At 38.7% G+C, this 23,524-nt stretch overlaps 1 protein-coding gene across 2 annotated transcripts in view; it reads right to left on the bottom strand.

Annotated features, from left to right (window-relative positions):
- HIBADH (3-hydroxyisobutyrate dehydrogenase) overlaps positions 1 to 23,524 on the bottom strand; it is a 141,525-nt gene that overhangs the window by 15,703 nt on the left and 102,298 nt on the right. For both annotated transcript variants that reach the window (XM_077996983.1, XM_002803344.4), the window contains one exon: positions 1,770 to 1,903. In XM_077996983.1, coding sequence (XP_077853109.1) covers positions 1,770 to 1,903 — 134 coding nt within the window. The remainder of the gene's footprint in view (positions 1 to 1,769; positions 1,904 to 23,524) is intronic.

The following is a 23,524-nucleotide window of genomic DNA, read 5'->3' as shown; positions in this document are numbered from 1 at the left end:
TGGGATTACAGGCTTGAGCCACCGCGCCCGGCCTCAATTATTTTTCTTAATGGCACCTGGGAACTGTCTGCTGTCTCTTGGTTGGCAGAAACTACTTCGCTTATTATCTTGACATTTTTTAAGCAAACCTCCTCCTAAAATTATCAAACCATCCTTTGCTGGCATTAAATTCTCCAGCTTTAGATCCTTCATTTTCTTTTTGCTTTAAGTTGTCATATAATGACTTCACTTTTTCTTGAATCATATTAGATGTAAGTATGCCTTTCTATAGCAATCCTGCATCTACACAAAAGCTGCATTTTCAATGTGAGATAAAAAGATGTTCTGCAAAAAGTGCAAGCCTGCTGGAGTAGCTACAGTGATGGGTTCATGACTATTCTTTTCTTTTTTTACAATGGTCCTTACATTGGATTTGTTTATCTTGAAATGGAGGGCAAATGCAACCGCAGACCTCAATCCATGGTACATATCAGGCAATTCAACTTTTTCTTGCAATGTCATGACTTTTCTCAGCTTCTTGGGAGCACTTCCAGCATTACTAGTGGCACTTTGTATGGGTCCTATGGTGTCATTTAAGGTTTATGGTATTGCACTAAACATGATAAAAAATACAAGAGAATTCCAAGAGATCGTGTTTACTATGATACACAATTTACTGAAGAGATGAACCACTCAAAGATGATTAGTGTCACATGACATTTTATGTCCAACACTTGTAACACGTGAGTTCACTGCAATAGCAACAGGAGGTGGCCACAAAATTATTAGAGCAGTACAGTATTACTATAGTTAATTTTATGCCATTATGATTTAATACTTCTTTTCCCAACTGTGAATGGTGCCATGTATGGTCTATAAGTGTTTGTAAATTTTGATAAATTTTAAATCTTTGTAACAGATTTGTGCATATTTATAAACTAGCATCTATCTACATATAATGCGTTCATGACATATCTAACTTTTTCTTAATTTTTTTGGTATTTATAGGCCATGTGGTTCATCTGTTTTTTCAAACTGTCACAAATCTTCAAAAAGTTTTCAATATATCTATGGAAAAAAATACATGTATAAGTGGGCCCACGGAGTTCAAATCTGTGTTGTCCAAGGGTCAACTGTAATTACAAAATTAGGTGGAGGAAAATAGCAACTCAGAAACAAGCACTTCAAAATAAGAGCAGTTTTAAGGATGATTTCAGTAGTTGCTGGGATGACATGTCAAGATCCTAATAATGAAATTTTTTTCCCTTTTTTCTTTTTTTTTGAGATAGGTTCTTGCTCTATCACCCAGGCTGACTGCAGTGGCTCTATCATGGCTCACTGCAACCTTGATCCCCCACCCCTGGGCTCAGGTGATCCCCCCACCTCAGCCTCCTAAGTAGCTGGGACTATATAAGTGTGTGTCACCACACTCGACTAATTTTTTTGTTTATTGTAGAGATGGGGTCTTACTATGTTGCCCTGGCTGGTGTCTAACTCCTGGGCCCGAGTGATCCTCCTGCTTCAGCCTCCCAACGTGTTGGGATTACAGGCATGAGTCATCGCATCTGGCCAATAATGGAAGTTTTTTTAATAAGTTAATTGACTGATGTCTGCTTAAGCCCACCAGGAATGATGCAAAACTAATTTATTCCAAATAAATTTTTAAAAATCTGAGCAAAGAAAGAATCCAAAGGTTGAAGAAAGAAGAATAAAAATATGGTCAGGAAAGAGAAAGGAACATTAGTCAATTTTACATCATCAAGTCAAGGTCATTAATGTAAAAATCTTACCTGCCCAGTCCCAACAGCTCCACAGTATACCACGTTGGAGCCCATGCACCCCAGCAACTCTTGGGCAGCAGCAAATTCATCTTCAACTCCTCCCACCATAAACGTGAGGTTCCCAGATCGTGCAGCTCCTACACCTGAATCATTTGGGGGTAAAGGGATAGAAGCAAAAGAATACATTTCTTAAAATTTTTAGGCATATAATAAAATTAGAGAAACCAACTAAAAACATCCTGCCTCCAAACTGTATTTTTGCCAGGCATGTATAAGATACTCTAAATCTCTACAGAAATATTCAGCAATCAAGTATCACCCAGATTAATCACAAACCAAAAGAGACATATAGATTCAGTCGTACTCTGAATCTCAACTCACCTTAATCATTTCGGCACAATCATGGCCTAACAGATAAGGGAACTTAAAATGTAAATATTATTATTCCCATGCATCTATTATTCTCCTAAGAAACCTATTAAGTTACAGAAAGTACACACAAAAAAAGTTTTACCTGGGCCCTGATCAGCAAAGGAGCAGCCAGAGAGAGGTCTGCTGCCCACGTTTGGATTTGGGGTTCTTGCTCACTCACCCACTCTCCAAATACTATCTATAAGTGAGATCTACAAAGAGGGAGACCTGGCTCTTTGTTCCTTAAACAAGTAGGCATTTCAGATGGTAGATTCTTTTTTTAAGGCAAGAAAAACTGTTGCTTATTTTGACTGATTATTCTCATGTGTACTTTTCAATATTATTTGATTTTTCTTTTCCTTCCTGCTATACATCTTTTGGGCAATTTATTTTTAGTGATATGAGCAAGAAGAAGAAATAAACTTTAACACTGACTTCACTACTCCTTAGTAACTTTTAACAAAGACTTAATGCATGTTCATTCGTTCGAGTGACTGGAGAAACAACTTTTTATTTAGCACAGAAAATATGATCTAGACTTGTCCTAAAAGGAAGAGGAAGAAGCTTCATTCATCTAAATTTTTATTAACTATAAAATCAAGAGTATTATTACTGTTTTTAATATTCAAAGAAATCTTGGTTCATAATTTTCAAGCTAGGCTTTATTTTTCAAAACTTCCCAGGCAAGTATGTGGAAGAACTTATTTTACAGTACGGTAAGAACAAAGAAACTGTAATTGTCTGTATTATATATCAAATCTGGCCATTAGAATAGACAGCTGCAAGTAATGGCCTGCTTTTGAATTTAATGTATTCAATGAAATACCGTATTTATGTTTTTTAAAAGCCCAAGTGAAGAAATACCTATTTCATTCAAATTGTGAATATTTTGCTTTCTATTTTACAGTTGATACTAGTCATAGCCAATGATTAAAAGTCAAAAAAAGGTCAGCATTATGCTAGCCAAACAATCTTGGAATAGTGAGTGCCCACATGTTCTGAAAACCTGAGATGCTCATGCATATAGTTAAATTACATTATTTTGCAATATCTTCACTTTGAAATGGATTATATACAAAAACCCAATTTATAAAAAATGCATTCAGTTAGCCAATCTATGTCATTCAAACATTCTTATTAACATTTAAGTGACCGTTGTTTTGTTAGTTTCTAGTTTACTTTATCAAGATGGTAAACCATTAATGTTTTACAATTATTTTGCTCAATTTCTTTTTTTTTTTTTTTTTTTTTTTTTTTTTTTTTTTTGAGACGGAGTCTCGCTCTGCCGCCCAGGCTGGAGTGCAGTGGCCGGATCTCAGCTCACTGCAAGCTCCACATCCCGGGTTCACGCCATTCTCCTGCCTCAGCCTCCCGAGTATCTGGGACTACAGGCGCCCGCCACCGCGCCCAGCTAGTTTTTTGTATTTTTTAGTAGAGACGGGGTTTCACCGTGTCAGCCAGGATGGTCTCGATCTCCTGACCTCATGATCCGCCCGTCTCGGCCTCCCAAAGTGCTGGGATTACAGGCTTGAGCCACCGCGCCCGGCCCTTTTGCTCAATTTCTATAGCCATTTTTATTTAAACCATATAACCACCATTCCTCCTAATCCTGTTGATCTCACCTAGAGAAATTAAGTAGAAGATTTAAGTCAAAGCTTACAAACAAATCCAGCACTATCCATCATAGATCAATAGCTTTGCTTTGTATTTAGATTACAGACTGCTAAATAGCTTCAGAGTCATTTATTTAAAAAAAATAAATTAATGTTGACAGTGATTCTCAGCTGGTTAGTCTTTTGACAGGTGTACTTTCTCACTTGTTCAAACACATATTTTAAAAAGCAGAAATAAGTTGCTTAAGCAAGAGAAGACCACAAAAGAAAGAATAGTTTATCTTTTAATTCAGAGGTCTGTGGTAGTTCGACTCTTTCCTCATATTGATGTGGTATCATAATTATTTCCGACTTCATCATAACCTATATCCCAAAGTAAGGGTCTAACTAAAATGGGTAATTCTAAAGTTTTGACATTCCTTGGAACCAAATCTTATCTTCTCATACATATTCCTTTAATCATACAACACTATCAAGCCTAGTCCCTCTGCAAAGGCAGAATTAAGACCTAAATTAGCTAGGCATGGTGGTTCACATCTGTAATCCCAGCACTTTGGGAGGCTGAGGCTAGTGGACTGCTTGAGCCCAGAAGTTTGAGACCAGCCTGGGCAACAGGGCGAAACCCCATCTCTACAAAAAATACAAAAATTAGCTGGGCATGGTGGCATGTGCCTGTAGTCCCAGCTACTCAGGAGGCTGAGATGGAGGATTGCTTGAACCCAGAAGGTGGAAGCTGCAGTGAGCTGAGATCATGCCACTGCACTCCAGCCTGGACAACAGAGCAAGACCTTGTCTCAAAATCAAAACAAAGAGACCGAAATTATCCTGAAATAAATGTAAGTAACCATTTTGAACTTAGGAAAGAATATCTAGAAAGCTGTGACTCTAAAGCTGTGTAAGACAGCTTATGGATTTCAGAAGACATTGTATAGATTTTTATGTCTATCAAAAATGAAAAAATTTATTACAATGACATGCCATTTTGATTCAAGTCCATTTTCTAAAATATAAAAACACAGAATGCATACTCGGGTAGCTGCTAGAATACTGGAAGAAATATTTATTTTACTATATATTTTAGTAATTATATATACAAAACCAAAATCCACCCTGTGCTTAATTCTATTACAGCATTTATCATACTTTATTAAAATCTTGGATTTTCTTGTCTGATTCTTCCATTATAAACTTCCCACAAAGTCAGCACTGGGGGCATGGCTTGCCAGCATCCCCATTATCTATTATAGTGCATGATATACTCAACAAATGGTTGGTTGATAAATAAACTAATAAGCATGGTAGAAAGGGTAAAATATCTGGAGATGTTATATTTTGTTTTGGGGATGCGCCACTTGCTGGCAAATTGTGTGACTATTTAACTTCTGAGTCTCAGTGTATAAAACAGGAAAAGTATTAATAACCTCTTCATAGATTGGCTGTGAATATGTAAATGTATGCTGTAAAATAAAAATGCTATTTATTTTTTGAGACAGGGTCTTGCTCTGTCACCCTGGCTGGAGTGTAATGATCATAGCTCACTGCAGCCTCAACCTCCCAGGCTCAAGCAATCCTCCCACCTCAGCCTTTTGAGTAGCTCGGACTACAGGCATGTGTCATTGTGCCTGGCTATTTGGTTTTTGTTGTTGTTGTTGTTGTTGTTGTTTTTGGTAGACAGGGTTTCATTTAGGTTGGTCTCGAACTTCTGGGCTCAAGCAATTCTCCTGCCTTGGCCTCCCAAAGTGCTGGGATTACAAGCATGAGCACCCTGCCCAGCTAAAAATGCTATTTAAATGTAAGGGCTTACTACTTTTTAACTTGAATTTGTGAAGTGGACATTTTCCTATTTAGTTACTTAAGCCATTGTCTTCTCTGGGATAATTTTAGCCTCTCTTTTTAAGTATTAGTGGGTTTGGGCTGCACCTGTAAATAACAGAAGCAGGGTGGCTCAGGTTAAGTAAAACTTTAGTGGTCTACAGCCATTATGTTAAGATGACATCACTGTGAAGACTTCTTGCAAAATCTTTCACTGGCAGCATAGTGAATGGGGAAGACACAAGAAATCTGCATTTGTTTTATCTATTCAACACAATTAACTGGGCACCTACTAAGAATCAGGCCCTGTGGTAAGCCCTTGGGTGAAGGATGAATCACAAATGTCCCTGCTCCTAAGAAGTTAGGCACTGGTGATTCAGCCACTTCTCTCACTGTCCGTCCCTACTACCCTGGTCTGAGCCACAGGTAACTCCTGCCTGGATTACTGCAATAGTCTCCTACTTTATTTCCCTTCTCCTCTTGTCTCTGTAGTCTGTTCTCCATATAGCAGCTAGAGGAATCCTCTTAAAATATACATCTAGTTCACCCAGCTCATGTTTGTTCCCTATTCCCAACCCTCCAAAGACTTCCTATCACTCTTGGTATAAAATCCCAAGTCCTACAAAGCCCTACATGACATGGCTCTGGGCTACCTCTCCTATTTCATTTCATGTCATTCTTCCCATCACTTGCTGCTTTCCAGCCACCCTGCCCTCCTTGCTGTTCTTGAAACAGGTTAAGTATGCTCCCATCTCAAAGCCTTGAACTGGCTATTCCTTTTGCCGGAAATATTCTTCCCCCAGATATTCATGACTGGTATAGTTTAGTTCATTGAGGCCTCTGTTCAAAATTCACCTCTTGAGAGAAGCCTTCCCTGACCCCACTCAACCTAACAATCTAAAATAGCATCTCATCGCTCTCTCCTTTTCCTGCTTCAATTTTATTCATAGCATTTATCACCTCTTTAACACTTTCATTTGTTTCTGGTCTGTATTCCCTAGAATAACACTAGCTCCATGAGGGCAGTAATCGTTGGCTCATTCACTCACATCCACCAGCTCTAGTACATAAGAGATTCTCAGGAGGCAAGAGAGAAGAAAAGTCCAGGAAACAGACCACAACTGTAATACCATGTGATAACTGCTCTCACAAGATATGCACGAGATGCCAAGGATTACAGACAAAGCATTTCTATCATTCCAGCAAGTCATTAAATGCTGCTCACCCTGTTTCTTCATCTAGGATGTGAAGTGGTTAGAGAAAATTACCACTGAATTCCTTTTAAGGCTTTGAAATTCTATAATTTTGGGTTTTCAAGTTCATAATCATCCACTTTCCCACATTTATTATATTAACACACAAAACTATGGCATGTTTTTTTTTGTACAAAAAAAAAAAGTTCCAAATGAGAAAAAAAAATTTCTCATGTAACTACATTAACCCTAAAAAGCCTAAATATTTGTGGCTGCCGTTAGTGCTTTTTCTAACACTTCCCTGTGATGATGTCTCTAGTGTTTCTCTCCCATAATACTAGAATCGGAAACACTGAACTCATTTGTACAAATACATGTTTTTGGCAAATGCCCAAACCGCGCAAAATGGGTAGCTGACTACCCTGATTTTAAAGTGATAGACATCTGTCACTTCTCTTGGTAATCTGTTTTGATTTTAGTAAGCCTTATAGGGGAGAAGCACTTTTAAATCTAAGCACAAATCCTCTAAATCAGCCTCTCTCTCTCTCTCTTAAAAAAAAAAAAGGTATCATAGATGACTCCATTTGCTAAGCTACGTTCCTTCTTCCCTTCCACACCTACTTATAGTTGACATCAAAAATGTGATCACTGGAGATCCATTCTTCAGTGGTCCTCAACCCTGAGAATGAGGAAGAAACAATCCTTGTTCTCAACGAGTTTGAAATTTTGTGCTTGTGATGCTGGGGGGAGGGAGACGTTGGAGAATGGAGGTAGCGGAAGGGATAAGGAAAATACATATAGCTAATAAAAGAGTCAGATTCGTGCTATTAGAGGGTATACAGTTGTACAGAGGTCCAAAGAGGAAAAATATCATCAGCAAATATTTATTCAGTGCCTTTAACAACTTGCTAGATCTTCGTGCTATGTGTAAAGATTCAACAAGTAAATATATGCTGAATCAAAAATAAGGACTTGTTTTCTGTTATATTCAGAAACTACTTGAAATACGACTATCACAGAAAGTCCAAAATGTAAGGTCATGGTAATTATAAAACCTAGTCTTTGCACTCAAAAAGTGCAAAATATAATTAGGGAAAGAGATGTATAACCAGAAGAAAATGCCAAAAGGTAGCATCACATACCAAGTATCAATGAATGAGGGCAATCACCACCAAATCCTGATTCCCCCTTTCCTTTCATTTTTCAACCTTCGTCATTGAAATAATTCTCAGAAAGAGAAGGGGTGAAAAAACAACAAATTGTTCTTGAAGACTAATATTCTTGCTGTCAACTGTAGGTAGGCATATAAAAACTCTGATAAGAATATAGGTATTCTGAATCCATTTGCAAATCTAGTTCAGAGCAGTTTAACTAACATGAACTGAGCAGGTAATCTGGTATGCTTTTTATTAGATGCTGAGTTCTGCCTGTTCTCTAAATGCACGTAACACTCTACCTCTCTTCACAACCAATGTGGGTATGCTTATCAGAGCAAAAACATTAGAGAGCTTTTAGAAAATCAGAAATAAGGAGAAGTTCAAGAGACCTGTACAACATAGTGATTATAGTTAATAACAATGTACTGTATTCTTGAAAATTGCTCAGAGAGTAGATTTTAAATGCTTTTATCACACAAATAGTATGTGAGGTAATGCATATGTTAATTATTTCGGTTTAGCCATTTCACAATATGTACATATTTCAAAATATGTTGTACATGCTAAATATATACAATTTTTATTTGTCAATTAAAAAACGAAATCAAATTTTCAAAAGAAAACAAAATCAGCATTAAGAACAATAAAAAAAGAAACCATAGTATCTCACAACAAATCTCAAATGTGGATCTGAGTATCTTAGAAGTCTTGGGAAACCCTATTTGGGAGCAAGCATCTTTTCCTTGAACTGAGTTCCATATTTTTAAAAATTCTCATTTGGAACTTCATGCAGGAACAGTAAATGAAGTAATGAACAATGTTTCCACATTTTTGCATCAAAAATAGTGACCTTTTTTTCCCAAGATAAACTGAAGCTTGGTTCTTGCTTTATATCCTTTCCAGGCTAATCTTAGCCTTATACCTATAAAATAAATAAAACTTAAATCACCTCATTCTAACATTTATGCTTATCTGTCTCCTAATCTTTGGGCAGTTTTATTTGATATGAGAATGAAAACAGGCTCAAGTCTTAAGTTATACATTAACATGAAAATAACCAGCAACTGAACACATTATTCACTATTACTTAACATTTCCTTTCTTTTATCTGAGACGAGTCTCAATCTGTCGCCCAGGCTGGAGTGCCATGGCGCAATCTCAGCTCATTGCAACCTCTGCCTCCCGGGTTCAAGCAATTCTCCTGCCTCAGCCTCCCGAGTAGCTGGGACTACAGGAGCGTGCCACTACACCTAGCTAATATTTCTGTATTTTTAGTAGAGACAGGGTTTCACCATGTTGGCCAGGATGGTCTCGATCTCTTCACCTCGTGATCCTCCTGCCTCAGCCCCCCAAAGTGCTGGGATTACAGGCGTGAGTCACCACGCCCAGCCAACATTTTTTATATAGTCTCAAAGTTCCTCCCATTTTTTCTCCATTAAGTTATTCTTTCTGAAGTACCTATATATTTATGCTTCGGCAAAAAGGTGAACTACATAACTCACTGTACCCTCTCTTCTGTCTTGAGTTGTAGGAAGCAATGAATTTTCTCTTCTCTCCTTAAATGACCTCTGATTTTTAAATCTTTATTTTCCTTGTCAGTGAATCCTAATTACTTCTTTGGTCTCCTCATCTAACCCTTGCAACAAAAACTACCACTCAATGCACACTGAAAACTATTTGCAATGGCCAGAACGTGCAATGATTTTTCAAGTACCCATGCCTATCTTGGGCTGTTCCCTCACATGAAATACCCTTCTCTGCCTTCTTTGCCTGGCTAACTCCTGCTTATTTTTCAAGACTCAACTCATGTCAACTCTGAGAAGTATTTCATGACCCCTCTTTCTCTATCCTTAAAACATTCCTGGTGATATCTCTAATAAAGCACACTACTCTAATCAATGATTTTTCTGGTGTGTCTTATTAATATCCTTATGGGCATGAGCTGTTTGAATCTTTGCACCCAGCACATGGCATGTATCTGATAAATGTTAATTTTCTTCTTAGTAGGCAGGCAGATATCAATGGCTAATAAAATGACCAATAATCCTCATTAAGACTCATTAAGACAGTATTTTCTAGTTTATCAAAAAACTTTTTAGTATCAATGTATTTATTGTAATCTTGAAAATTACTGAGAGTAGATTTTTAAGTAACTTGACCACACACACACCCCCCCCCCCCCCCCACACACGGTTAGTATGTGAGGTAATTAACTAGCTCAGTTTGGCCAATCTACAAGGTATACATATTTTATAACATGCACACAATACATACAATTTTTTATTTGTCAATTACTTTTTTTAAAAGCTCAACTTTGGGGCAGCATGATTCTTCACATGTGGTAATGGCATTTTCATTTACTGCTACATAAGCATGCATAAGCATAAGTGTATATGTATGGGGACATTATTATGAAGAGTTAAAAGTGAAAAACGTGATTGAGTTAAAAAACTTGGAAAGAAATCACAGGGCAGGGTCCCACCTCTTGGACAAGTTATAACAACTCTCAATCTTGGTTTCTTCATCTGACAACAGTGATAAAAACACTGGCCACACTAACTTTGACACTCAAATCAAGCAATACATTGGAAAGGTATACAGCTATTACACAAATGTTATAAAAAATTTAAACATAACAAGTACATTTATTCAGCTTAAACATGTCAAAGTCTTTGACCTAACAGTAGCAAAGAGCTGAAATTTGGAATTTAGCCTTACTGAAAAGGTGACCCAAAGAATTATGATAGATAAATAATGATGCAGGTGCTGATAACTTAGATTAACCACTCCCAAGTTACTAATAAGGAGATCATTTTCAATTCTATGGCTATTGGAAAGAAGGCTTCAAGTCCAAAGAGGGAAGAGATGGAAAACTAAAAAGTACAATTCAAATTATATTTGTCTTTAACACTATAAAAATATTGCCGCCAAAGCACTTCCATTGATATATAGCCAAACATAGTAAATCACTTAATTTACTCAAAAGAACTTAAATGTTTTAACCAGTGTGCCATCAAAAGACATCAAGAAGGGCACCAATGGGACTTGGGCTGCAATGTGAGCCATCTTTAAAATGCAATTGTTCTAATCATTTTCTACAGATGCAGCCTCACAAGGGGCTGCTGTCACAGGGACCATTTACGACTTGTTATGGTGTCTCTATTGTTTACCAGCGACATTCGCAGAAAAAGGCGACAGCTGGGAAAGAAAGCTGCTACTCAACGAACAATATAATCCCGTGAAAGTAATCAACAAATTTAAGGGTGTTAATTAACTTTACACTTTATCATGTTCAATTAGTTGTCCTTTCTAGAAAAGATTGCCGTGCACAATCAGTTTAGAGCATGCCATGTTTGATTTGTAAGTGATCACTGTTTCTGTTTCAGAGTCCATGTCAGATGTTCTCTTGGGTTTTGGTGACACAGATGAATGGCTTTGCACATGTTAGGGGTGATCTGGTTTAACATAAGCCAGCATAACATAACCCCTTGTTAACACTATTTCTGGCATTATCCAAGCTGGAAACAGAAAAGCAAAAACACTCACAGCACTCTTCTGGAGTCAGATAAACAAAGTTTAGTTAGCTTTTCCTGAAATAAACACAGACACAAATACATGAAGAAATAAGCAATTTTTCATCATTATTTTTTAGAGTAAGACTTGTCTTTCAGGAGCATGTTTGGGATCATTTCCTCCCAGCAACGTCTCAAAGCTCTGCTATATTATGCACAAAGCACCACTGTATCCTCAGACTTTACATAATGCACACAGTCTTTTCTATGGCAGTTGAATAAATGTTAGGGATATGTTGTTAAGTGCTGGCTTGTGTTAAATTCTAGAATATGACTTTTAAATCCAGAAACTGTATTTCACAAGTATGAAAAATCTGGAGGAAGAATATTAATCTATGAATGCAATTTGCCTTCTCTCTTACCTTAATGCACCTGTTCCTACTTGCTAATAGGACAAGGAAAAGCTCATGATGGAGTGACAATATATTCAGTATTGCATTTTAATGAAAGTCACTGCAGCAGTTCCTCTGAATTGATAAATAGAGTTCTGCATCAAAATATTTCATAAGCCATTGACAAAGTGAACAAAACTCAAAACTGATATTTGGTAGGTGTTTATCTTTAAGAAAACAAAAGCAAGGGACATGCATCTCTCTCTTTTTTTAGAAGAGGCATCTACATAGGATTGTAACACATCTTAATAAAGCTATACCTTGCTCTTAGAGACTAGCCATTTCCTGCACAATACACAAATTAAATGCATATAAATAAACTGTAGCTGATTAGCTAAAGCGTACACAAGGACAAAGCTGAACTTCTTCAAAATAGAAAAGTTGTTGACTCTGAAAGCTAATAATGTCCTAAGTTAAATATTAAAGAAGGAAATTATAGGCTATATCTGAAACAGCTGAAACCACAATACACAGCAGCAGAAAACATTAGTTTTCTGCAGAAGATCTGCAGGGAGAAGAGAAGCGGTCGATAGATCCTTAAATTGGAAGCAATAGCCGTTCTTCTAGCCCAAGTTGGCAGCTGCTACATTTGCAGACCTGGTTCATTATTTACCCATAATGACCATCAAGCTGCAGTCAAAGTCAGATCACAACAACTGTCAGCAGCTCTTTTAATTAGCCTTGCTTGAATTCAGATAAATATCACAATAGACCTGCTTATGCTGAAAGAGCAACAGAATGTTCCGCATGGAGCTGGCCGGCTTGAGGAGGACCGATGCAGTACAGAAGCCGTAAGACAGAAATGCAGAGTGGGGTTTTTAAAGGGAGGGCAAATCAGAGAATGAAATGGTTTTCTTTCATTCTAAAAATCACTTTAAAAAGCAATTCCCTGGCATTCACCTCAGATCAAGACGGTGCACAATGTTGGTTTACAATAAAACGCTAAGCTCCTGAAAGCTAAATAGCTGGAGCACAAAGAGAGTTAACTTAATGCCCCTGGAGAATATGATTTTTAAAACTCCGTCTTGCAAATAATGTAACTTTCAGCTTTAAAAGTCATTTTTATTTTTACTATTTATTTATTTGAGATGGAGTTTCGCTCTTGTCGCCCAGGCTGGAGTACAATGGTGTGATCTTGGCTCACTGCAACCTTTGCCTCCTGGGTTCAAGCGATTCTCCTGCCTCAGCCTCTCGAGTAGCTGGGTTGGTTGGTTGGTTTGTTTACTTATAGAGTTTCGCTCTTTTCGCCTAGGCTGGAGTACAATGGTGTGATCTTGGCTCACTGCAACCTTTGCCTCCTGGGTTCAAGCGATTCTCCTGCCTCAGCCTCTCGAGTAGCTGGGTTGGTTGGTTGGTTTGTTTACTTATAGAGTTTTGCTCTTTTCGCCTAGGCTGGAGTACAATGGTGTGATCCCAGCTCACTGCAACCTCTGCCTCCCGGGTTCAAGTGATTCTTCTGCCTCAGCCTCCCGAGTAGCTGGGATTACAAGCGCCCACTATCACAGTTGGCTAATTTTTGTATTTTTTAGTAGAGACAGGGTTTCACCTTGCTGGCCAGGCTTGTCTTGAACTCCTGACCTCAGGTGATCCACCTGCCTCAGCCTCCCAAAGTGCTGAGATTATAGGCGTGAGCCACCGTGCCCAGCCAAAAGTCATTTTTAAAAGCCAAATGAGAGAGAAAAAAAAAGCCAAATAGCTTGCAATCGTTATGTCCTTCTATTTTACTTTCTTTAGGCAACACATAGTTTGTAACATTTCTATGACAGGAGTTGGCTATTTTCCTGTAAGTTTCACATGCATCCTTTCATTCAGCATTAACAATCACAAAGTAAAACAAGGCCAATAACCAAATTCCCAGTAATCCAATTACCACCAATACCACACCCTTCCGGGTATCCTCCCATCCCTAATCTGTCTAGTTTGCTTGAGAAGAAAAACAGGCATAATAATCATGTGCCCTCTATTTTAAAGAGAACTGATTATTCACATGAGTTTTGTTATAACTTTGAAGGTAGGTATAAAGAAGTGATGGCTGTCAGAGAAAGGAGGGAAGAGAGTAAGAAGAAATAAGCAAAAGGCAAGATGATAACCTGGCAGCAAATAGTAGAAAACTGGGGACAGCAAAAAACCAAAGATTAAGAGAAGGCCGTGCTATGAAGCTACACTTGGCTAACCAGGAATTATCATCTCTTTCATGTGAAAATCCCTTGAAAATGTGGACTCTCATATTTTGGGGTTGGGGTACAGTTGAAGACGGTGCCAACTCCTACATATGAGTTGAGTATGGTCCACTCTGCCATTCTTGCTAGCTCCTCAGCCAATGCGTAGCCTTTTGCAACCATTTCTGATGGTGCATTAACATAACATTAAGGAAGGGTAACCAGATTTGCATGAGGACAAAGAACGCAGTACTGCTTGTATCGAGTTTGGATGCCACGTGACTATTTCCTTATTGAGCAGAAAAACACTCCACTGGGAAGTAGTTTAAAAAATTATTATGTTTTTGGGCTACTTCAAGTACTATAACCTTGGAACAAAATTTTTGTAGAATTCTGTATGTGCGATAAAGGCAACCACTGCTTAATGGTAGTAATTTAAGTGGGGAGAACTGTTCTGGTTTCACGAGAATTAATCATAGCCAAAGGAACATTTCTTGCTCTACTTTTTTTTTTTTTTTAAATAAAGACTAAGCCAAATACATAAACCTATCATGGATAATGGCCTTCTCCCTCCTCAGCCCTTAACACAACCCACCTCCTGACTACATACAACTTGTTTCAGTAGAACACTGAGTACAAAGACAAGACTCAACTTTCAGTTCCAAGTCTAGAGTCAAAATTTCAACTATCAGCTAATTCTTACTATTGGCCCTTAGAAGCACAGTGAATTCAACATGTCCAAACAGCTTTTGTCGTCCTACCTTCTCCTCAAATAGACCTCAAATTGGTCTCATGCATGTCCATTCAGTTATGATATTACCATTACCCACTTATGGCAGCATTTCCAAATTTACAGTGATATAAATGTATAGATATGTATTATTTATTTGGATCACTTGAAAGACAATTCAATACTATGCCAAGAAGTTCAGGCATATAAAAAAAGTACCCAACCAGTCAAAATCTAGAGACATGATTCATGCAGTATTTGCCAAAGTAAAATAGAAGCAAATCCTTGTAAAAATCTTGTCTATCTTCTCAAGTCAAATATATATGCATCCAAGTGTGTGTCCTGAACACTTAACCTGTTAGGGTCACATGATCAAGGGTAGCCAACTGCATTTCTTTCCTTGCCCTTTCTCTTCAAGGGGCTATACTAAATAAACACCTTCAAGTGTATTCTGAAAACAAAATTTATATTAAAGATAGTCGTGAATTAGAGAATAAAGGATTTTAACTTAATGCAAAAAATATTCCACTTCGATGCCTTACAGTATTTGAAAAAATGTCCACCATAAGTTACTAATTCTAAGACTCGCTTTTCTCACTTGTTAAATGAACTGAGTAATACCTGCCTTGACAGGACTGTGAAAGACTACATAAGCGATGCTTGATATACGATAGTCCTTCTGTGTCCTCTAGAAATGTCGAGTATCTTTTTACATAGTTCACTGGGTTTTCTCTTCAGTAAATTGCCTATTATATGTTTCTCTACTTTTCTCCTGATTCTTAGTCTTTTTCTTGTTAATTATAGTAGATTTCATGTCTACTCTGTTATATATTTTGCAAAGAGTTTCCCTCAGTCTGTTGCTGCCTTTTAACTTTTCTTTTTGTCACAAAGATGTGTGTGTTTGCAATTCTTGGATCTGTTAATTTTTTTTAATGGTTTTTTTATTGTCTTGCTTCGGAAGGTTTTTCTCATTCTAAGATTTTGAAAATATTCTCTTAGACTTTTATTTGGCCTTCTTACACTTTTGTTTTAAACAGTTATTTAATCCATCTGCCATTTATTTTCAGTGTATGGGGTGAAGTAGGGATCTGCCCCCACAATGAATTGTCCTAACAACATTTATTAAATAATTCATTTCCCCACTGATCTGATTGCCTTACTCAGATTCTAAGTACCTATACATACAAGGGTCTGTTTGGGGACCTAACTCTGTCTCCCAGTCTGTCTGTTCTTGAACAAATATCATGCTGTTTTAATCACTGTAACTTTATACTGTGTTCTGATATTTATGGAGTCCTAACTGCCTTATTAAAATTTTTTTTTGGGGCAGGTGCCTATAATATTTGGGAGGCCAAGGCAGAGGATAGAGGATAAAGGAGGGTAGAAGAGGATAGAGCCTAAGCCCAGGAAACCTGCCTAGGCAACATGGTGAGACCCTGTCTCGACAAAAATTTTTAATATTAGCTGAACATGGTAACACATGCCTGTGGTCTCAGCTACTCAGGAGGCTGAGGCAAGAGGATCACTTGAGCCTAGGAGGTTGAGGCTATAGTGAGGCATGTTCACACTACTGCACTCCAGCCTGAACAACAGAGTGAGACCCTGTCTAAAAAGGAAAAAAAAAAAAAAAAACTGGCATTTTTTATTTACTTAATTCTCCCAGATGAGCTTAAGGTTTTTTGTTTTTTGTTTTTTAAGAAATAACATGGTTTTGCATTAAAATTTATATATTATCTCAAGAGAATGGACATGTTTACATGCTTTCCCAAGCAGATAAGTGGTATCTCCATTTATTCAGATCTTATTTTGCCTTTATAGTTTTGTCATCTTCCTCATATAGGTCTTAACACATTTCTTGTTAAATTTGTTAAGTACTATTCTAGACCTTAGAACCTAGAATAATATTAAACTATATTATATAGTTACATATTGTCTTAGTCTGTTTTGTGCTCCCATCACAGAATATCACAGACTGGGAAATTTATAAAGAGCAGAAATGTATTTTTTCAGTTTCGGAGGCTGGGAAGTCCAAGATCAAGGCACCAACAGGTTCAGCTGTCTGGTGAGGGCTGCTCTCTGTTTCCAAGATGGCACCTTGTTGCTGTATCCCCTCCAGAAGGGAGGAACATTGTGTCTTCACATGGCAGAAGACAGAAGGGCAAGCAGAACAAACTCCCTCCATGAAGCCTTCTTATAAGGGGGCCTAATCCCATTCAGGAAAGGAGGAACCCTCATGACCTAATCACCTCTTAAAGACCCCACCTCTTAATATCTTTACATTGGCCGGTAAGTATTAACACCTGAATTTTGGAGAGGACACATTCAAACCGTAGCACAATATACAAGAACTAAGTATTACTTGAAGACTACATAAGACTTGTCTTTTAAAACCATCTTTACTTTGTTCCTCCTTAGTAATGGCTGTTAGAATACCTTTGGTCATTGGAAGTTTACTTATGTGTTTACCTCTTCTTGAATCGATTTTGGTAACTTATTTTTTTCCTAGAAAATCACCTATTTCCTCTGGACTTTCCACTTTTCTGCCCCCAAACTTATAATTCCTTATTTCATCCATATCTGTGTGAAATCTCTTATCTTATTCTTGATGTTGATGGTTTCTCTATTTTTCTTGGTGAAACTTCTTAAAGATTTGTCTTCTGAAAGACCAGTTCTTGGTTTTATTCAACGATTCTATTTTTCTTGTTGCTAACTAATTTCCTAATTAATTCCACTTACCACATTTGTCACATTTATCTTCTTATTTAAATAGATTTATATTTGTTTTCTTCTAGTTTATTGAGTTTGAGAGGCTCTGCTTATTTTCAGTTTTTTTTTGAGAGAGGGTCTCGCTCTGTCACCCTGGCTGGAGTGCGGTGGCACAATCTCGACTCACTGCAACCTCCAACTCCCAGGCTCAAGCAATCCTCCCACCTCAGCCTCCCAAATAGCTGGGACCACAAGCACGCATGACTTCACACAGCTACTTTTTTCTATTTTTAGTAGAGATAGTGTCTTGCCATTTGCCAGCTGGTCTCAAACTCCTAAACTCAAGCAATCCACCTGTGGTCCCAGCTACATGGGAGGCTGAGGCAAGAGGACTGCCTGAGCCCAGGAGGTTGAGGCTGTAGTGAGCCATATTCACTCCAGGACTCCAGCCTGGACCACAGAGCAAGACCAGGTCTCAAAAACAAAAAACAAAAACAAAACACCAGCACTTAAAGTCTGTAAAATCTCTTCTACAGTTTTAACTTTATAAGGGGGCCAAATCCCATTCAGGAAAGGAGAAGCCCTCACATTTTTAATGTAAAATGTTCTCATTTTCATTTACTTTAGCTTAAAACTTCTCTGATCTTCAAACTATCCAGCAGAATATTTTCAAGTTTGAAATGGTAGCTGTATTAGTTTGCTAGGGCTGTCATAACAAAGTACCACAAACTAGGTGGCTTAAACAACAGAAATTTACTGTCTGACAGTCCTGGAGGCTAGAAGTCTCAGATTAAGGTGTTGGCAGGATTGGTTCCTTTGGATGGCTGTGAGGGAAGGATTAGTTTCAGGACTTTCTCCTTGGTTTGTAGATGACTGTTTTCTCCCTGTGTCTTCCCATCATCTTCCTTTTATGTGTGTCTGTGTCCAAATTTGCCCTTTTTATAAGGAGAACAATCAAATTAGGGCCCACCTTAATGACCGCACTTTAACTTGATTAACTTTGTGAGGACCGTATCTCCAAGGTGGTCATATTCTGAGATACTTGGGTTAAGGATTTCAACATAGGAATTCTGGGAGCCCACAAATCAACCCAAAACCACAGCTTAAAACTCTATTTAGGCTGGGCACAGTGGCTCATGCCATAATCTCAGCATTTTATGAGACCAAGGCGGGGGAATTGCTTGAGCCCAGGAGTTCGAGACCAGCTTAAGCAAAACAGCAAGATCTCATCTCTAGAAAAAATTTAAAAAATAAAAAAATTAGCCAGGAGTGGTGGCCCAAACCTATAGTCCCAGCTTCTTAGGAGGCTGAAGCAGAAGCATCACTTGAGCCCAAGAGGTTGAGGCTGCAGTGAGGTATGATCACTCCACTGCACAGCAGCCCAACCTAGGTGACAGAGCAAGATTCTGTCTCAAAAAACAATAACAACAACAACAACAACAACAAAGAGCTATACTTGTCCTTATGAGTGGGGAATCACAAAAACTATACACGTCCTTGTGATTAGGGAATATGACAGGATTTTCTATTTCTGAATCTTTAAAGGTTTTATCTGTGGCCAGTTCTCCCCACGGAAATATGATAAGAAAGTATATTCTCTATTTTTGTAGTATTCTATTAAACTAAGCATCACTGTTACTTTTATATGCGTTGTCATTTTGATCTGTCAAATGCTGAGAGAACTATTATAAATTTCCAAAATAATTGTAGTTTTAAATCAAACTCGTAAATTTCTAAAGATTTTGGCTTTATGTATTCACTGATATATAATGATGCCATATGCATAAAAGTGCATAATTTTGTTTCCTCTTCACAGTTGCGCAGTTTTGTTCCATTGTAAGACATCCCTGTTCATCACAAATTTTGCCCTAAGTTTTAGTTTCTGTAATATGATGTTGCCATCAAATCTTGTTTATATTTCTATTATTATTTTGATACAGAGTCTTGCTCTGTTGCCCAGGCTGGAGTGCAGTGGTGCGATGTTGGCTCACTGCAACCTTCACCACCCAGGTTCAAGCGATTCTCCTGTCTCAACTTCCCAAGTAGCAGGGATTACAGGTGCACGCCACCATGCCTGGCTAATTTTTTGTATTTTTAGTAGAGACGGGGTTTCACCATGTTGGCCAGGCTGGTCTTGAACTCCTGGCCTCAAGTGATCCACCTGTCTCTGCTTCCCACAGTGCTGGGATTACAGGTGTGAGCCACTGCACCCAGCCTTTTATTCATTTATTTTAAACATTTTTTATTTCATTAACTTTTGGGGTTCAAATGGTTTTTGGTTACATGGATGAACTGTATAGTGGCAAAGTCTGAGATTTTAGAGCACCTGTCACCTGAGTAGTGTATATTATACCCAAAATAAATATGTCTTTGTTTTTTCTTTTATTGTTAGCCTTTAATATAATTTTGTTTCAGATATTTCTTAAAAAGAGCAAAGAGCTGCATTTTGTTCTCTAATCCTGAGAATCTTGTCTCATAGTAAAATTCAAGTCAGTCATGACTGTTAATCATTTAAGTTTCGTTCCTGAGGCCGGGCGCGGTGGCTCAAGCCTGTAATCCCAGCACTTTGGGAGGCCGAGACGGGCGGATCACAAGGTCAGGAGATCGAGACCATCCTGGCTAACACGGTGAAACCTCGTCTCTATTAAGAAATACAAAAAACTAGCCGGGCGAGGTGGCGGGCGCCTGTAGTCCAAGCTACTCGGGAGGCTGAGGCAGGAGAATGGCGTGAACCTGGGAGGCGGAGCTTGCAGTGAGCTGAGATCCGGCCACTGCACTCCAGCCTGGGTGACAGAGCGAGACTCCGTCTCAAAAAAAAAAAAAAAAAAAGTTTCGTTCCTGGATTTTTACTTAGTGATTTTTTTATGGTAAAATGTACATAAAATTTACCATTTTAACAATTTTTAAGTGTACAGTTCAGTGGCATTAAGTACATTCACACTGTTACACAACCATCACCACCATCATCTCCAGAACTTTTTCATTAACCCAAACTGAAACTCTGTACCCATTAAACAATATTTCCCTATTCTACCTGCCACCATGCCTGTGTTAACAACTGTTCTATTTTCTATCTTCTAGGAATCTGATGTATGGAAAAGCATACACTATTTGTCCTTTTGTGTCTGGCTTATTTCACTTAGCATAATGTCTTTAAGGTTCATCCACATTGTAGAACTCATCCGAATTTCATTCCATGTTAACGCTAAATAACACACCATTACATGCATATGCCACATTTTGTCTGTCTATTTATCCACTGATGGACATTTGGGTTGTTTCCACCTTTTGGTTGCTATGAATACTGCAGCTATGAACATATGTGCTTTCAATTCTTTGGGCATATACCCAGAAGTAAAACTGCGGGATCATATGGTAATTACATGTTTAATGTTCTGAGGAACCACCAATATCATTTTCCACAGTGGCTGCACTATTTTACATTCCTACCAACGGTGCAAAAGGGTTCTAACTTCTCCACATCCTCAACACCACTTGTTTTCTATTTGTTGTTTTAGTAATAGCCATTCTCATGCGTGTTAAGTATAATCTCTTTGTGGTTTTGATTTGTCCTTCCCTAATGGTTAGTGATGTAGAGCATATTTTCATGTGCTTATTAGTCATCTGTATATCTTCTTTGGAGAAATGTCTGTTCAAATCCTTTGTCTATTTTTAAGCTGGGTTATTCACTTCTTGTTGAGTTCATTTTAGTTTTCACTATGTACTTTAGATTGGAAAAAATTCAAGTTTTCTTATACTCACCTTGCCCCCTTATATTTTCAAATTCCACTCAAAACTTGCATTCTCAGTTTCTTAAAAGTCCTGCTGCAGCTGCATCCCAGTTTACTAGACAGTATTTTCATTATTGTTGAGTTCTAACATTTTTTCTTATGACTTCTTCCACTAAAAAAAAAATTCTTTAGAAGTGTGATTCTAGAAGATGGCTGAATAGGAACAGCTCCAGGCTACAGCTGCCAGCGTGAGCGACACAGAAGACAGGTGATTTCTGCATTTCCAACTGAGGTACCGGGCTCATCTCACTGGGGCATGTCGGAAAGTGGATGCAGGACAGTGGGTGCAGCCCACCAAGCAAGAACTGAAGCAAGGCAAGGCATCACCTCACCCGGGAAGCGCAAGGGGTAAGGGAATTCCCTTTCCTAGCCAAGGGATACTGTGACACATGGCACCTGGAAAATCGGGTCACTCCCACCCTTAATACTGTGATTTTCCAAGGGTCTTAGCAAATGGCACACCAGGAGATTATATCCCGCATCTGGCTCGGAGGGTCCCAAGCCCATGGGGCCTCTGTCATAGCACAGCAGTCTGAGATCTAACTGCAAGGCGGCAGTGAGGCTGGGGGAGAGGCGCCCACCATTGCTGAGGCTTGAGTAGGTAAACAAAGCAGCCAGGAAGCTCGAACTGGGTGGATCCCACTGCAGCTCAAGGAGGCCTGACTGCCTCTGTAGACTTCACCTCTGGGGACAGGGCATAGCCAAACAAAAGGCAGCAGAAACCTCTGCAGATTTAAATGTCCCTGTGTGACAGCTTTGAAAAGAGTAGTGGTTCTCCCAGCATGGAGTTTGAGATCTGACAACGGACAGACTGCCTCCTCAAGTGGGTCCCTGATCCCCGAGCAGCCTAACTGGGAGGCACCCCCAAGTAGGGGCAGACTGACACCTCACACGGCCGGGTACCCCTCTGAGACGAAGGTTCCAGAGAAACAATCAGGCACCAACATTTGCTGTTCAGCAATATTCAATCTTCTGCAGCCTCTGCTGCTGATACCCAGGCAAACAGGGTCTGGAGTGGGCCTCGAGCAAACTCCAACAGACCTTGCAGCTGAGGGTCCTGACTGTTAGAGGGAAAACTAACAGACAGACAGGACATCCACACCAAAACCCCATCTGTACGTCACCATCATCAAAGACCAAAGTTAGATAAAACCACAAAGATGGGGAAAAAACAGAGCAGAAAAGCTGAAAATTCTAAAAATCAGAGCACCTCTCCCCCTCCAAAGGAAGACAGCTCCTCGCCAGCAACAGAACAAAGCTGGACGGAGAATGACTTTGGACAGTTGAGAGAAGAAGGCTTCAGACGATCAAACTTCTCCGAGCTAAAGGAGGAAGTTCAAACCCATCACAAAGAAGCTAAAAACCTTGAAAAAAGATTAGACAAATGGCAAACAAGAATAACCAATGTAGAGAAGTCCTTAAATGACCTGATAGAGCTGAAAACCATGACATGAGAACTACGTGACAAATGCACAAGCTTCAATAACCTATTCGATCAACTGGAAGAAAGGGTATCAGTGATTAAAGATCAAATGAATGAAATGAAGCGAGAAGAGAAGTTTAGAGAAAAAAAGAGTAGGAAGAAACGAACAAAGCCTACAAGAAATATGGGACTATGTGAAAAGACCAAATCTATGTCTGACTGGTATACCTGAAAGTGATGGGGAGAATAGAACCAAGCTAGAAAACACTCTGCAGGATATTGTCCAGGAGAAGTTCCCCAACCTAGCAAGGCAGACCAACATTCAAATTCAGGAAATACAGAGAACGCCACAAAGATACTCCTTGAGAAGAGCAACTCTAAGACACATAATGGCCAGATTCACCAAAGTTGATATGAAGGAAAAAATGTTAAGGGCAGCCAGGGAGAAAGGTTGGGTTACCCACAAAGGGAAGCCCATCAGACTAACAGCGGATCTCTCAGCAGGAACTCTACAAGCCAGAAGAGAGTGGGGGGCCAATATTCAACATTGTTTTTTTTTTTTTGTTGTTGTTGTTTTTAATATTCTTAAAGAATTTTCAACCCAGAATTTCATATCCAGCCAAACTAAGTTTCATAAGTGAAGGAGAAATAAAATCCTTTGCAGACAAACAAATGCTGAGAGATTCTGCCACCATCAGGCCTGCCCTACAAGAGCTCCTGAAGGAAGCACTAAACATGGAAAGGAACAACTGGTATCAGCCACTGCAAAAACATGCCAAAATGTAAAGACCATCGATGCCAGGAA

This window comes from Macaca mulatta, chromosome 3 (genome assembly GCF_049350105.2).
Source record: "Macaca mulatta isolate MMU2019108-1 chromosome 3, T2T-MMU8v2.0, whole genome shotgun sequence".
Lineage (NCBI taxonomy): Eukaryota > Metazoa > Chordata > Mammalia > Primates > Cercopithecidae > Macaca > Macaca mulatta.
The sequence above is the reverse complement of the archived record's forward strand: the minus strand, read 5'-3'. Positions and strand labels throughout refer to the sequence as shown.